Source organism: Camellia sinensis, chromosome 12 (genome assembly GCF_055761805.1).
Source record: "Camellia sinensis isolate YWXY chromosome 12, ASM5576180v1, whole genome shotgun sequence".
In the NCBI taxonomy this organism is placed as follows: domain Eukaryota; kingdom Viridiplantae; phylum Streptophyta; class Magnoliopsida; order Ericales; family Theaceae; genus Camellia; species Camellia sinensis.
Window position 1 is genome coordinate 26,041,131 of NC_138972.1, and position 11,595 is coordinate 26,052,725.

At 42.6% G+C, this 11,595-nt stretch overlaps 1 protein-coding gene across 1 annotated transcript; it reads left to right on the forward strand.

Annotated features, from left to right (window-relative positions):
* Window positions 1-4,924: 4,924 nt before the first annotated feature.
* LOC145803456 (uncharacterized) lies at window positions 4,925-11,248 on the forward strand. The gene is made up of 7 exons (XM_082896727.1): window positions 4,925-6,822; window positions 6,929-9,026; window positions 9,125-10,591; window positions 10,669-10,728; window positions 10,831-10,881; window positions 11,008-11,154; window positions 11,240-11,248. Exons 1-7 carry the CDS (start codon window positions 4,925-4,927, stop codon window positions 11,246-11,248), a joined length of 5,730 nt encoding a protein of 1,909 aa, XP_082752853.1.
* The last annotated feature ends 347 nt before the right edge of the window (window positions 11,249-11,595 follow it).

Here is an 11,595-nt window from a genome sequence, read left to right on the forward strand (position 1 = left end):
TTTTGCCCCAGCCGAGTTGAGTGAGTTGAAGATTCAACTCCAGGAATTGCTAGATAAGGGTTTTATTCGCCCTAGTGTTTCGCCGTGGGGAGCACCGGCCCTCTTTGCTAAAAAGAAAGATGGTGCCTTGAGATTGTGTATAGACTACTGGAAGTTGAATCGGGCTACGGTCAAGAATAAGTTGCCTATGTCCCGTATAGATGATCTGTTTGACCAGTTGAAGGGTTCCCGTTGTTTCTCTAAGATAGACTTGAGATCGGGTTACCACCAGTTGAGGGTCAGGGAGGAGGATATTCCTAAGACGGCATTCCGTACGCGGTATGGCCATTATGAGTTTTTGGTGATGCCATTGGGCTTACCAATGCACCGGCAGTCTTTATGGACTTGACGAACCGGATCTTCCGGGAATTCTTGGATCGATTTGTAGTCGTTTTCGTGGACGACATTCTTATCTATTCACCTTCTGAGGAGGAGCACGAAGAACACTTGAGAGTAGTGCTTGAGTTGGTTAGAGCCCATAGGCTGTATGCCAAGTTTGGTAAGTGTGAGTTCTGGCTAGGAGAGGTGAACTTCTTAAGCCATGTGGTATCCGGGGAAGGGGTGTCTGTTGATACATCCAAGGTCGAGGCAGTGCAAGATTGGGCACAGCCTAAGAGTGTGTTCGAGATCCGCAGTTTTCTGGGATTAGCTGGGTATTACCGTCGGTTTGTGAAAGATTTCTCCAGGCTAGCTTCGCCATTGACTAGATTGATGCAAAAAGGGGTTAAGTTTGTGTGGAGTGAGACTTGCGAAAAGTCGTTCCAAGAGTTGAAGGTTAGATTGACTACCGCTCCGGTTTTGATTATTCCGGAGAGAGGGTTGGGCTATGCGGTTTATTGTGATGCCTCACGAGAGGGTTTGGGTTGTGTGTTGATGCAAGAGGGGAAAGTGGTAGCTTATGGCTCACGTCAGTTGAAAATACACGAGAAGAACTACCCTACACACGACCTAGAGTTAGCAGTAGTGATCTTTGCCTTGAAGATTTGGAGGCACTACCTTTATGGTGAGAGGTTCGAGGTGTTCTCGGACCACAAGAGTTTGAAGTATCTGTTTACACAGAGAGACTTGAATTTGAGGCAGAGAAGGTGGATGGAGTTCATTGAGGACTATGATTTTGAGTTGCACTATTACCCGGGAAAGGCCGATGTTTGATGGATGCGTCAGCTCATATGGAGCTCATGATGCAGGAGGAGGATGAGGGGCAGAGAGGCTCCAAGAGGAGCCAAGATGGTCAGGGTGATGGCAGGAGACAGAGGGGTTCTAACCCTCAGCAGTCTCAGGGTGGTGTGGCTAGATCGACCTTTCCAGTGCCGAGTGCGGGCTCTGGGAGAGGTAGTCAGGGAGGCTTGACTTGTTTTGCGTGTGGCCAGTTGGGTCACAAGTCTTCGGTTTGCCCGCAGAAGGGAGGGGGTCAGCGAGCTGCTTCTTCTTCAGCTAGACCTCAGGCCCAGAGTCAAGGCAGGGGCCAGTCTTTGTCTTGCTATCAGTGTGGTCAACCTGGGCACCTGAAGAGGTATTGCCCGCAGTTGAGTGCTACTTCAGGAGCGTCTGGTTCTGGGCAGACGCAGAGTTATCAGCCAGCTCAGTCTGTGCAGGCCTCGAGGGCAAATCCGGGAGCTTCGTCGTCCCAGTCAGTACAGCAGTCCTTTGCTCCTAGAGGTGAGCAAGTAGATCAGGGGCCTTCAGGGCGCGTGTATGCTGTTACCGCGCAAGACCTAGTACCGGCTCCATCAGTAGTGAGAGGTACTTTTCTGTTTTGCAACTCGGTTGCTAGTGTATTGATTGATACGGGTGCATCTCATTCTTTTGTGTCTGCTGCATTTGCATCTGTTTTGGAATTGGAGTTGGCACAGTTAGCATCTCCTATATGTGTAGTATTGCCTGTTGGAGGTGAGTTGATCTTGAAACAAGGTGTTAGAGGTTGTGATATAGAGGTCGCCGACCATAGGCTTCCTTTTCCTTTTGTTGTCATGCCCATGAAGGGTTTTGATGTTATTTTGGGTATGGACTGGCTATCGTCATACCGGGCCGTTATTGATTGCTACCGCCAGAGGGTCACGGTTTATACCCTGAGCGGGGAGTGTTTCCATTTCTTGGGCGATCGGGTTGGTAGTGTGTTGCCACCGATGTATAATCCGCGAGGGCGGAATGAGCTTAGTGGTCTACTTGCTAGCTTTATGAGTGGTGAGTGTGATGAGACCCAGATTGTATTACCAAGGGTGGTTTGTGAGTATTCGGATGTTTTTCCCGAGGATCTCGTTAGTTTACCACCTCATCGAGAGATAGAGTTCTCTATTGATTTAGTGCCCGGCACAGCGCCGATTTCTATGGCACCTTATCGTTTTGCCCCAGCCGAGTTGAGTGAGTTGAAGATTCTGCTCCAGGAATTGCTAGATAAGGGTTTTGTTCGCCCTAGTGTTTCGCTGTGGGGAGCACCGGCCCTCTTTGCTGAAAAGAAAGATGGTGCCTTGAGATTGTGTATAGACTACCGGAAGTTGAATCGGGCTACGGTCAAGAATAAATACCCTATGCCCCGTATAGATGATCTGTTTGACCAGTTGAAGGGTTCCCGTTGTTTCTCTAAGATAGACTTGAGATCGGGTTACCACCAGTTGAGGGTCAGGGAGGAGGATATTCCTAAGACGGCATTCCGTTGAACACACCAAAATTAAATAGTAAACTATACCAAATTCTATTAGAATAATGGCATGTCCAAGTATCGATCCACAGGGACTATTGTGAAATTAAACTAATTTAATTGTCAAATTCCTAAATTAATTTTGATAAAAAGATTGGTTGTTTATAACCTAATTTAATAACGAATAAATTAAACTAAGGAATTAAATTATCAATAATAAGTGAAATTGGGTTTACTGAATTAGGGAAAAATTCTAGGGTAGAGAATTCACCACTAACCACATAATTAGGGTTTCCAATTGAAATTAATTATGCTATGGTTTGAACGGATTAATGCTTCGCAACTACAAGCTCAAAACATTTAACAAGAAGATCATCACATTCAATGTACGAGCACGAACCATCTCAAGTAATACGAATCGTTCACTCTAAACTAGGGTAGTGATACGACTCGTTCCTCGTAGCATGGTTCGTCCCATACCTTAAATGTGAAGGAATAGAAAACTCATGTATGGATAATATTCAACAATCACAGAAAGTCAAATATTTGAAAAGATAATGAAAATTATATATAAAGAATTTTTAAAACACTATACAATGGTTCAAACCTTTATATAATATAAAATCAAAAAAGTAAAACCTATTACATGGCTAGGGTTTCTTCAAAACCCTAGAAAAGGAGACTAGCCACTCTTGGAGGAGTGGGAGGAGGTAGATGGAGAAGGAACCACCATGGGAGACATCTTTGAAGCTTCTTGTTTCTTCATCTTTTTTTCAAACCCTAGCCTCTCTCTTTAGGTCAAAACAACTTCCGAACCCTAATCCAGCCTTTTACTTGCCTTTTTATACTTTCAATCTCGTCCAAATAGGTTTAAAACGTCGGTTTGACTTTTCCAGAAAAAGTCAACGCACGTGCGGGAAAGTCAACGCGCGTGCGGAAAAAGTTAACGCACGTGCGGAAAAGTCAACTCTGCCCAAATTCTGTCTTTTTTGCTCATTTTATGCTCCGACGATGTACAACCTGATTGACACTCAATACACATAAAATATACAATTTGACCAGCAAGTGAAATTAAGAGATTTTAATTAACGGCCTCAATGATGTACATTTCGGCCTTAATCACATCCTCCAACTTACCACTTGCTAGTCCTCAAGCAAGTAAAATAAAATAAAATAAAATTAAACAAAATCTATCTATTTCCTCTTTCGTGGGAAAACGGTTGCATTTAGCATATGCAACAAGCCTTTAAACTACAAGGTTATCCCAGGTGGACGAGTAAAGTCTCGTGGGGGTTTCCAGAAATGATACCCACAAACATTAACATATTCATATATACTCAATAACAAATGACCACACTACTCCACCTAACAATCAACTTATGTGCCACTACAGTGTGATATTTAGACATCATGAGTCATTAAAGACACAGTGGACAAGCATGAAGGAACCTATTGAGTCAAAATCACAATTCAGTTAATACAAAAGTAAAGTTCCCTATACTTGTGCATGCTAGTAGACAAGTCATGAGTACCCTCGGTGTAAAGTGCAATCTCCATATTAGTTAACTATCCACTATAATAGCCCAGTGTAAGTCATAATAACACCTATCATATACAGAAAAACTAACCTGTTGCAGCCAAGATTTTCAAAAGTTGTTTTTATTTTTTATTTTATTTATTTATTTATTTATTATTATTATTATTTTTTAAATGACTGTGCAATGTCCTGATCCATTAAGCTTTCTAATCAACCCATATAACAAGCATTGGGCCAATGACTCCCAAACCAGACGGTTTTAGGGCACTAGGTGTAAAGACACCCTTATGGGCTTAATAACTCGAGTTGAAAAGGCTACGAATTCGAACAAGTCATTCTTCTTATTTTTCCTTAACTGTGCAATGTCCATATCCCTTAAGCTTTCTAATTAACCCATGTAACAAGCATTGGGCCAATGACTCCCAAACCAGACGGTTTTAGGGCATTAGTTGTAGAGACACCCCTACGGGCTTAATAACTCGAGTTAAAAAAGCTACGGACCCAAACTAGTCAAGCATTTTTTTTTATTTTTTATTTTTTTTTAAGAATCTTGGCTCCTCATTTATTCTTTTCTGCAACTCTAGCTATTATCAATGATGTACACCAGGGATTATGGAGAAGCGGAATGAAGAAGATGGGTTAGTGAGAGAAGCTCTGACATCTCTCTAGAAAACTTAGTTTTCTAGGGTTCAATATCTCATTGATTGCCGATGTCTGGAGTTAATGCTACCATTACTGAGCGTATTGTGGGAGTAAATGCTACGGTCGAGAAAGTAAAGTCATCAGGTGGTGACTTAGGGTTCACCAAAAATAGTTTTGCGATTCTGACTGGAAGATCGATGGCTTCTGAAGCAGATGCTACAAACCCTAATGGCGAGAGTCTCTCTATGGCTAATCCTTCCATCATGGAGGGTAACCGAGGTGTGGATATTCAGATCGTGGATCCTTCTGGTGTGGAGTTTCAACCGCAGGTTGCCGATTATGAGGCAGAGGGTTTGGGAATCGAGGTTGTTTCGGTAACAGAGGGTTTTGATTCAGATCCTCCAAGAGATTCAAGCAACGTTCTGGGCAAGAGATCTGAGTCAACATCGGAGAAACTCAAAGGTCCGATGTTTCCAGCTACGATTGACGAGCCATCGACACCGACTGAGAATGCTATCAGTACGAGTTGGTCTGATATGGTGGAGGAAGAGTACAATAGCTTCCTAAATCTACCAGATAGTGTAGTTTTAGCGCGTAATAGAGGGGAACACAAGAATATCGTTGAAGCCTCAGTTCCAGTTAGGGCTTCTAATTCTGATATACAGATTCCGATTAGGGATGCTCCATCCTTCCAACGAGGAGGCGTCAGGGGGGGTGGAAGTTATCGTGGGGGAAGAGGAGGTCGAGGGGATGCAGGTGGTAGGAGATCTAACGAGTCTGAGGGCCAAGAACATCGCTCGTGGGCAAACATCACTGCTGCATCAACCCGGTCAAACATCAAACTCAGGTATATCCCTCCTTCTTCTTTTGAGGATAGTGTTGTGGTCAATATGCCCCCAAGGACTGATCCGCTAGAGAAATGGGACTCCTGCCTAGTGGGCTATTTTGTGGATAAGGGAGTGGGATACAATTATTTGCGTAACAGTGCTTTTGGGATGTGGAAAACTCAGGGGCTCAAGGAGGTTCTTACTAATGGGGATGGGTTTATGTTCTTTATATTTGACACCCCTGATAGTTGCAGAGAAGTTCTTGAAGGAGGTCCATGGTACATAGGAGGTTATCTTCTTATTCTAAAACAATGGAAAAGGATGATGAAGCTATCTAAAGATAAATCCACAAAAATTCCAGTATGGGTGAAGTTCTTTAACATCCCCTTGGAATATTGGGATCCTGATGGATTAAGTAGGGTTGTAAGTGCAATTGGACATCCCCTCTTTATGGACCAGCTTACGGCTCGGGGTAGTAGGGTGGCTTTTGCTAGAATCTGTGTGGAAATTGAGGCTACCTCAAAACTGCCCACTTATTTTCAAATTAGACATGATGATGAAGCTGTTCTAATCCGAGTTGAATATCAGGGGCTGCCGTCAAGGTGTCAACATTGCCAAATATTTGGACATAGTACTCAAAAGTGTGCGTCTCAACAGGTGGCTAAGTTGATTTCTATGCAGAAGACATCTGAGGAAAATGTAAGTGCTCTAGACGAGGGTTGGACCACTGTCGCAGCTAAGGGGAAGAGGAAGGTGGGTGATCCTGTGCTGGAAACTATCCCAGAAGTGGTGGAACTCCCAGCTCCAGCTTCTACAGCAGACCCAGTTCCAGCTCCAGCTCCTGAAACTGCTCCCACTGAGGTGGACTCATCTGATCAATCCTTTGACACTCAGGAGACTTCTGTGACCAAGAGCTTATCCGGGGAGGAGCAAAGCTCTGAAAGCAGTGATGTGGATAGGTTCCAAAAGAAGGTGTTCGAGATTGCAAAGCTGGTGGTCCCCAATGCTGCTGAAATGTTGGACACTGCGATTAAAGAAGTTAAGGCTGAAAAGGCGATCCATAGTTCTGCTACCCCATCCCAGCAGGTGAAGAACAGACCCTCTGGCAAAGGCAGCAGCAGCCAGAGGAAGAAAAAGAGGTAATCAAAGTTTCAGTTGGTTGTGGGTTTTGTCTTTTTTGTGGGTTTTGTCTTTACCTCCTTTTTGTGTCCCTATGAATGTAAAAATTGCTTCATGGAATGTTAGAGGTTTGAATGATCCCTCTAAACATAAAGAAGTTAAAAAGTTCGTGCTTCAAGAGAATATTCATGTCATGGGGATTTTGGAAACCAAAATAAAACAGTCTAAAGAGAGTAGTATCTGCGTTAAATGTTTTGATCAATGGTCTATGCTCTCTAACTCACAACCAACTGAAACTGGTAGAGTCTGGGTGTGCTGGAACAATGTTTTTTGTGATGTTCAAATGATTTCTATGTCTAATCAGCATATTTTGTGTAAAATTATTGAATTGGCTTCCAATGAAATCTTTTATGCAACTTTTGTTTATGCTGAAAATAAGCACACATTGAGAAAGGTTTTTTTTGAATCTATGCTTGATATCTCCTGTGTTAAATCCAAAGTTCCTTGTGTTTTTCTGGGTGATTTTAATGCTATTAGATACCAGCAGGAAAAAATTGGGGGGACCTCAAATTGGACTAATGATAATGAGGAATTTAATTCTTATATTAATGCTTCTGAGCTGGCTGATTTGTCTTACGGTGGTTGCCAATTTACCTGGGCTAACAATAGGAGGGAGGGGACCTATATAGCTACCAAAATTGATAGAGTTCTGGTTAATGAGGCTTGGTTGGACAAATTTCCTGAGGCCACTGCCCAGTTTCTCCCCTCTGGTATTTCTGACCACTCCCCTGCAGTGGTCAATATCAGTGCCACCAAGTGCTCTTTCAAAAAACCTTTCAAATACTTTGATTTCTGGTCTCAACATCCAGATTTTCTGGGTACTGTTTCTAACACCTGGGGGCAGTACATTCAAGGGGTTCCTATGTTCAGGGTCTGTCAAAAACTCAGAAAGCTTAAAGCTAGTCTCAAGCTTCTGAATAAGAAAGACTTTAGTGACATATCTACTCGTGTCCAAATTGCAAAAACTAATCTGGATCTTATTCAATATAAACTTGACAAAGACCCTTTGAATAGTGTTTTGCAAGCCCAAGAGAGAGAGGATCTGAATAAGTATATTGAGCTTAGCAAAGTAGAAGAGAGCCTTGCTCTTCAAAAATCCAGAGTGCAGTGGCTTGGTCTTGGGGATAGAAATAGCAAATTCTTCTTTAGGTCTGTGAAAAGTAATATCAATAGAGGGAAGATTTTGAGTGTTGTCATGAGTGATGGTTCTAGGTCTACTCACAGTACTGATGTTCACACCTCCTTTATTAATTTTTATACCAACTTGTTTGGTACCCCTTCTGTGGATCAGTACCAGGGCCTTGAGAGGATTCAATCTTTGGTGGATAAGAAAGTCTCTCTCTCTCAATCTGTTTCAATGTCCAAGCCTGTGTCTGAAAATGAAATCAAGGAGGTTTTTTGGTCTTTAAAGTCCAATAAAGCCCCTGGCCCGGATGGGTATTCCGCTGGTTTTTTTAAGAGCTCTTGGGATATTGTTGGTAAGGATGTCATTCTAGCTATTAAGTCTTTCTTTGACTCTGGTAAACTTCTTTCTGAGGTTAACAGTACCATTATAGCTCTTATTCCTAAGGTTCCCAATCCTACTCATGTTGGTGACTATAGACCCATCTCTTGTTGTAATACCATCTACAAATGCATTGCCAAGATCATAGCTAATAGAATTAAATTGGCCCTCCCTGATTTGATTGATCCTGTGCAGTCTGCGTTTGTTCAAGGTAGAAGGATCTCGGACAACATTTTCTTGTCCCAAGAGATTATGAGAGGTTACCATAGGAGTTCCCACTCCCCTAAGTGTGCCATGAAAGTTGATATCATGAAAGCTTATGATACTGTGAGATGGGACTTTATCATTGATATCCTTAAAGCTATGGCTTTCCCTCCTTGTATGATTACCTGGATAAAGGCTTGCATTACGAGTCCTTCTTTCTCGATTTGTATTAATGGGAGCCTTCAGGGGTATTTTAAAGGGGCGAGGGGTTTAAGACAAGGGGACCCTATGTCCCCGTATCTCTTTGTGTTGGCTATGGAAATTCTTGCCAGAATTCTTGCTGAGAAATCTAGGAGCCCTTTGTTCAAATTCCACTGGAGGTGTGAGAAAACTAAAATTGTTAACCTTTGCTTTGCTGATGATTTGATGATTTTCAGTAAAGGGGACCCTGGTACTGTTTCTCTTATCATGCAGGGATTGGATGAATTTAGGAATCTGTCTGGTCTTACCCCTAATTCTAGTAAGAGTAACATTTTTTTCTCGGGGTGTAGTAGCTTAAAGAGAATATTCTTCGGATAGCCAATTTTACTGAGGGCTCCCTCCCAGTGAAATACCTTGGTGTGCCTCTTATCACTACCAAGCTTAAAGCATCTGATTGTCATACTCTGGTTGAGAGAATTACTAAGAGGATTAAAAGTTGGACCAATAAACTGCTTTCTTATGCTGGTAGAGCTCAACTCATCCAGTCTATTCTATTTTCTATGCAAGTGTACTGGTCCTCTCTTTTTATCCTCCCTAAGAAAATCATTGGTGACATTGAGAGCCTCCTTAGATCTTTTCTTTGGTCTGGGGTTGAGTTGAAGAAACATAGTGCTAAGATTGCTTGGAGATATATCTGCAGGGAAAAAAGTGAGGGTGGCCTTGGTTTGAAAGACTTAGCTACCTGGAACAAGGCTGCTATAGCCAAACATGTTTGGTACTTGTTTTCTGGGGGTGATTGTTCCATGTGGTGCCAATGGGTCAAGGCTTACTTGCTTAAAGGGAGGAGCTTTTGGGCTGTTAGAACTCCTAGTGATCCCTCATGGGTTTGGAGGAAAATCCTGTCTCTTAGGCATTTAATCTATCCTCACATCAAGTTTAAAATTGGTAATGGGGAAAATGTGTTCCTGTGGTATGACAATTGGCATCCGCTTGGTTCGTTGTGGCATAGGTTTGGTCCTAGAATTCTTTATGACACTAATCTTCCTGACAGCACCAAGGTTAGCTCTATAGTCTCTAATGGTTCTTGGAAGTGGCCTATCTCTAATTCTTGGGAGATAAAGGAGTGGATCTCTTCTACCCCTTTATCCTTCCTACCTTCCCTTGGCTCTTCTGATACTCCGTTTTGGAATTTGGCTGCTGATGGTGACTTCTCTATCCAGTCAGCTTGGGATTGTTGGAGGGATAAGGGCCCCAAAGTCACTTGGTCCAAACTTATCTGGGGCCCCCCTTCAATCCCTAGGGTTAGTTTTATTGTTTGGTTAGCCATCAATGAGAGACTTAATACTGGTGATAGACTCAAAACCTGTGGTCTTGTTACTAATCCTTGCTGCCCTTTCTGTCAAGATCCTGAGGAGACACATTCTCATCTTTTCTTTAGATGCATATTTTCTTCTAGGATTTGGGGTGGTATCCTTGCCAAGAGTAAATCTAACTGGCCTTCTTTGCCTTGGTTGGAAACTGTTGATTTTGCTGTTAGATCTATCAGTGGCACCTTCTTGAAAATGGTGATTCTTAAGCTATCATTTCTGTGCACTGTCTACCACATCTGGATAGAGAGGAATAGTAGGATCTTCAATAAGGTCCAAAAGCCTGAAGAGGTTGTTACTAACTCTATTATCCAAATGGTTAGGGGTAGGCTTCTTTCTTTGGAAAATGTTAAAATTTCTGCAGGTGATAATTGGCTTTTGGAGGAATGGAGTCTTCCTCTCAAACTCTTGCAGCAGCACCATACTATTGCAGCTGGCCGGAGAATGAGTGATGTGAGGTTACATACATTGAGGGTTGAGTGATGGTGAGCAACTACTGTGGGGTTTACTAACTGGGTGCTCCTTTGCAGGTTATCATGAATACTAAATCTTCTCCTACATTGATGGGTCCGTATGGAGGGTTGAGTGCTGTGAGCTACCTATATATTTCCAGACATTGTGGGTTGAGTGATGAGAGACAATACACATACTTTATGCTAACTTTTATTATATCTTATATATGGTTTGTGCAGGTTCTTGGAGCTTTCAAGTATAATGCCCTTCTGATCCTTTCGAGGTATCATGTGAGTTGTGGGCCTAGTGTTGTGAGATCATATATGGAGTGGAGAGACATAATGTGTTGTGGGTCGAGTGAGGAGAGCTCCTATATTGTGTGTCTGTTATTTCTTCTCCTTTATGATTTACGACAGGTTCACTTGTTGGTGAGGAGGTGTGGTGCTGCGTACAGTGCAGTTGCAGGGAAGTGCTGCTGGCATCCTTGGCTTTTGGCGTGGAAGGGTGCTGGATACATGCTACACAGATTCGGGTGGCAGTATGAAGGGTGTGTCTGTACCATGGTGATGGCTGCTGCTAGCGCCTTGCTGTGCTACAGGAGGGAGAAAATCAGTTGTTCTTCATTGCTTTTTTTGCATAATTTTGCAGTGTGTTTAGCTTATTCCTACGGGCTGTGTAGGAGTATTTTTGTGCTTCTTTGTATTCCTAATAGCTGTCCTAGTAACCATGTTTCGGCTTGCACACATTTTAACAGTTTAGTTTTATTTTTGTTTCTCATTCCTAGCCCTACGGGATGTGTAGGGAATGTTGTTTTTTGTTTTGGCTCGTGCCTTTTGTGGATACAGTGTCCAGATTCTCTTGCTTGGTGCTACAGTAGCAGGAGGTTCTCTTCAAGATCATAGCCTCCTGGATCTATGCTTCAGTTTGCTCTCTTCGCCTAGGTTGTTATAATTGTTTATATTTCTTGTTCACTCTTCCTATTGCTAGATTATAGGAATGGTGAA

Excerpts from the sequence above, each read along its gene's own strand:
- LOC145803456 (XM_082896727.1), top strand. The coding sequence starts at position 4,925 with ATGTCTGGAGTTAATGCTACCATTACTGAGCGTATTGTGGGAGTAAAT. Across the intron at positions 10,592-10,668 it reads CTGGCCGGAGAATGAGTGAT|GTTATCATGAATACTAAATC; the intron begins GTGAGGTTACAT and ends GCTCCTTTGCAG. Across the intron at positions 10,882-11,007 it reads TGATCCTTTCGAGGTATCAT|GTTCACTTGTTGGTGAGGAG; the intron begins GTGAGTTGTGGG and ends GATTTACGACAG.